Source organism: Durio zibethinus, chromosome 17 (genome assembly GCF_047325235.1).
Source record: "Durio zibethinus cultivar Kanyao isolate XHJ-2024 chromosome 17, ASM4732523v1, whole genome shotgun sequence".
Taxonomy (NCBI): Eukaryota; Viridiplantae; Streptophyta; class Magnoliopsida; order Malvales; family Malvaceae; genus Durio; species Durio zibethinus.
In genome coordinates this window covers 13,675,119-13,677,851 of record NC_143178.1, presented here as the reverse complement: position 1 = coordinate 13,677,851, position 2,733 = coordinate 13,675,119, and the positions used below count along the sequence as shown (strand labels likewise).

At 32.5% G+C, this 2,733-nt stretch overlaps 1 protein-coding gene across 2 annotated transcripts; it reads right to left on the bottom strand.

Moving 5' to 3' along the window:
* Window positions 1–685: 685 nt before the first annotated feature.
* On the bottom strand, window positions 686–2,170 carry LOC111288824 (large ribosomal subunit protein eL19y-like). 2 transcript variants are annotated; one of them, XM_022879799.2, is made up of 2 exons: window positions 2,007–2,170; window positions 686–1,222 (listed from the first exon to the last, which is right to left on the bottom strand). In XM_022879799.2, exons 1-2 carry the CDS (start codon window positions 2,056–2,058, stop codon window positions 750–752), a joined length of 525 nt encoding a protein of 174 aa, XP_022735534.1. In that variant the 5' UTR covers window positions 2,059–2,170; the 3' UTR covers window positions 686–749. The 2 variants fall into 2 exon arrangements, with proteins under 2 accessions (XP_022735534.1, XP_022735528.1); XM_022879793.2 differs by having other exon boundaries at window positions 1,947–2,165.
* Window positions 2,171–2,733: the final 563 nt, after the last annotated feature.

Genomic DNA, 2,733 nt, shown 5'->3' with positions numbered 1-2,733 from the left:
TAATAATAGAATTACCACGGAATTCTATCGTTAATTCTATAAAACAAAAAAAAATGATGGCATCAAACATATTAGTTCGACACCAAACATTATCAATGGACTTATAGACAAAATTTTATTTCGTCAATAATTTTTGATGAAATTATCGACGGTAAATACCAAAAGAATTATTAATGGATTTCCGTCGTTAATTATATGAATCTAACCACCCAAATTCTGTCAAAAAATCAATAGGAAATCCATCGGTAAATGATTCTTTTTACCAACGAAAATTTTCTATTGAAAAATTTCCGTCGTTGAAGTCATGTTTTCTTGTAATGTATGATATCGGTACATACTTTAAACCCATCACAGGCCAACGTTGTGCTACAGATGGAAAGAAATCCTGAAGTATTTAATTTGGGCTGTTATGGCCCCGACACCCTCGGGTGTTTCAATTTTGGTAAGGTTTAAATGATGAATTAGCTAGCAAGATGTGGTTTAAAATTTTTCTGCCATCTCTACAGGATCACATAAGTGGAATTTCAAGTTTAATCAGTTGACAATAGAGTTGTCTTTGTGGGCGGAACGGATTTCATCTCTATCGCTCTCGTTTGGGCGTAAGATTGATTATGGGAGTTGGCACTTGATTAATTTATATTTCAATATTACATACCATTCACTTTATTTAGACGTACCATACATATCCTAAAGTTACTGTGATGACGATACTTTATATTTATACATAAAGTTTGAAAGTAAATAAGCTTTTATATATTCAACACATCAGTCATTTCCATTTGTTGACTTAATCCTTGTTTCTTCCATGTAACCCTTTCCTTGCTAGCCTTACCGATGGCTTTGATAGCTATAACCTGATCAAAAAGAGCATTCTGATCAGTCGCTTTCTGATCTCTATTAGCCTTGTGAATGCTTTCAAGGAGTGCACGTTTGTTCTTGAAAACGCTTCCCTTAGCCTTCATGTACATGTCATGGTACATGTGCTTATCAATCTTGCTCGTTTCCCTATATTTCCGAAGGAGTCGCCTTAGGACTCTGGTTTTTCTCATCCACAAAAGCTTGGATGGTTGCCTTGCTTCTCTTGTTCCCTTTCTCTTCCCATATCCACACTGCCTTCCTTTTCTCCTCGCATCATAGAATTGCCTCCATCTCCATCTCGAGTGAGTTACATCAGTCTTTTTTATTATAAGACTATCCTTCACAAGCTTTCTTATGTCCATCCCTGCAACAAGATTAATTCCATGTGTCAGGCAGTGCAGGCATTAAACTCCTAGACCAATGAAACTTCCATCCAAGTCTATAATTATGCCTGTACTACTATATTTGGGGTGAGTTTTGAGATATTGGATGTTTAAAAGTTTTGGCAGGCATAACAACAAAATTTAGGCATGATGGATAGGCTCAAGTCTGGCCCAACTTGATACAATCTGGATAGTTATTATGAACACATTTTTTTTTTTAAATTTTTTAAAAACAAAAAATAATAACTGAAATTTATATATTAACATAAATTCTCACTAATATAGATATGAAATTTAAATTGAATTCGGAATTATCACTTATAAATTATTACTTATAAATTTTTTTTTTTGTCAAACTACAGTTTTTTGAGATTTTCTTATTTTTACATTTTGTCACCATATGTGCATATTTTTACCACATCATTGTTCACATAACCAACATGTCATTAATTTAAGATTAGAAAAACTTAGATAGCGAAAAATGAAAGTTGAAAAGTTCATTAAAATGCAATAATGTAAGGGTTTAATTAGATTAATATAAATACTTTAAAGACTTTTTTTTTCTTATTTTAGTGTATTTTAAATTATCCAATAAAGAGATCAAATATATCTCCTTCCCATATCTATAAACCTCTCTCCCTCACATTTTTTAAAATTATATATGAAACTTCAAGATATAACAAGGACTTGAAACAGGAGACATACGGGAATTGGCCATGGATATTTGAAAAGCTTCGTAGGGGTCGAGCCACACTTTTCGCTTACCACAGTTGAGTACATTGGCAGCCAGCCGCTTCTGCATCTTCAATGACACCATTGCTGTGCACTAATTTCCTCTTAATTAATTTTTTTTCTTCTCTCTATGACGGACAGAGGCACAGAAAATGTTTTTATTATGTATTTATAACTTACAAAGGCAGCCAACAGGCTGGTGTGGAACATATAGATGATCAATAGCTGCATGCAATTTAGTTCAGTAATTTTCTTGGGGACAAAGTGAATAAGCCGCGTAAATTAATGCTTCTCCGTGTTGTTTCGTGGGCAACAAGTCTACATGTTTCTACGTGATCCATCCATGTTTCTTGTTTGACTACTATGAATGTTCCAAGAAATTTAGTTCATTACTTTTCTTGGGGACAAAGTTAATAAGCCGCATAAATTAATGCTTCTCCATGTTGTTTCGTGGGCAGCAAGTGTACATGTTTCTACGTGATCCATCCATGTTGCTCGTTTGACTACTATGAATGTTTGACGAAATTTAGTTCATTACTTTTCTTGGGCATAAAATTAATAAGCCGCATAAATTAATTAATATTAAAATCAATTTAAAATATACACAAAACTATAATTGATTAGTGTTGTATTTATCTTACTTTGTAGATTAACATAATCAATTAATCTAGACTTAATTAATTAATGCCAAATTACGAATAATTATAGTAATGCCATATTGTAATATATCCAAATATGTAATATGATTTTAATTAAATAT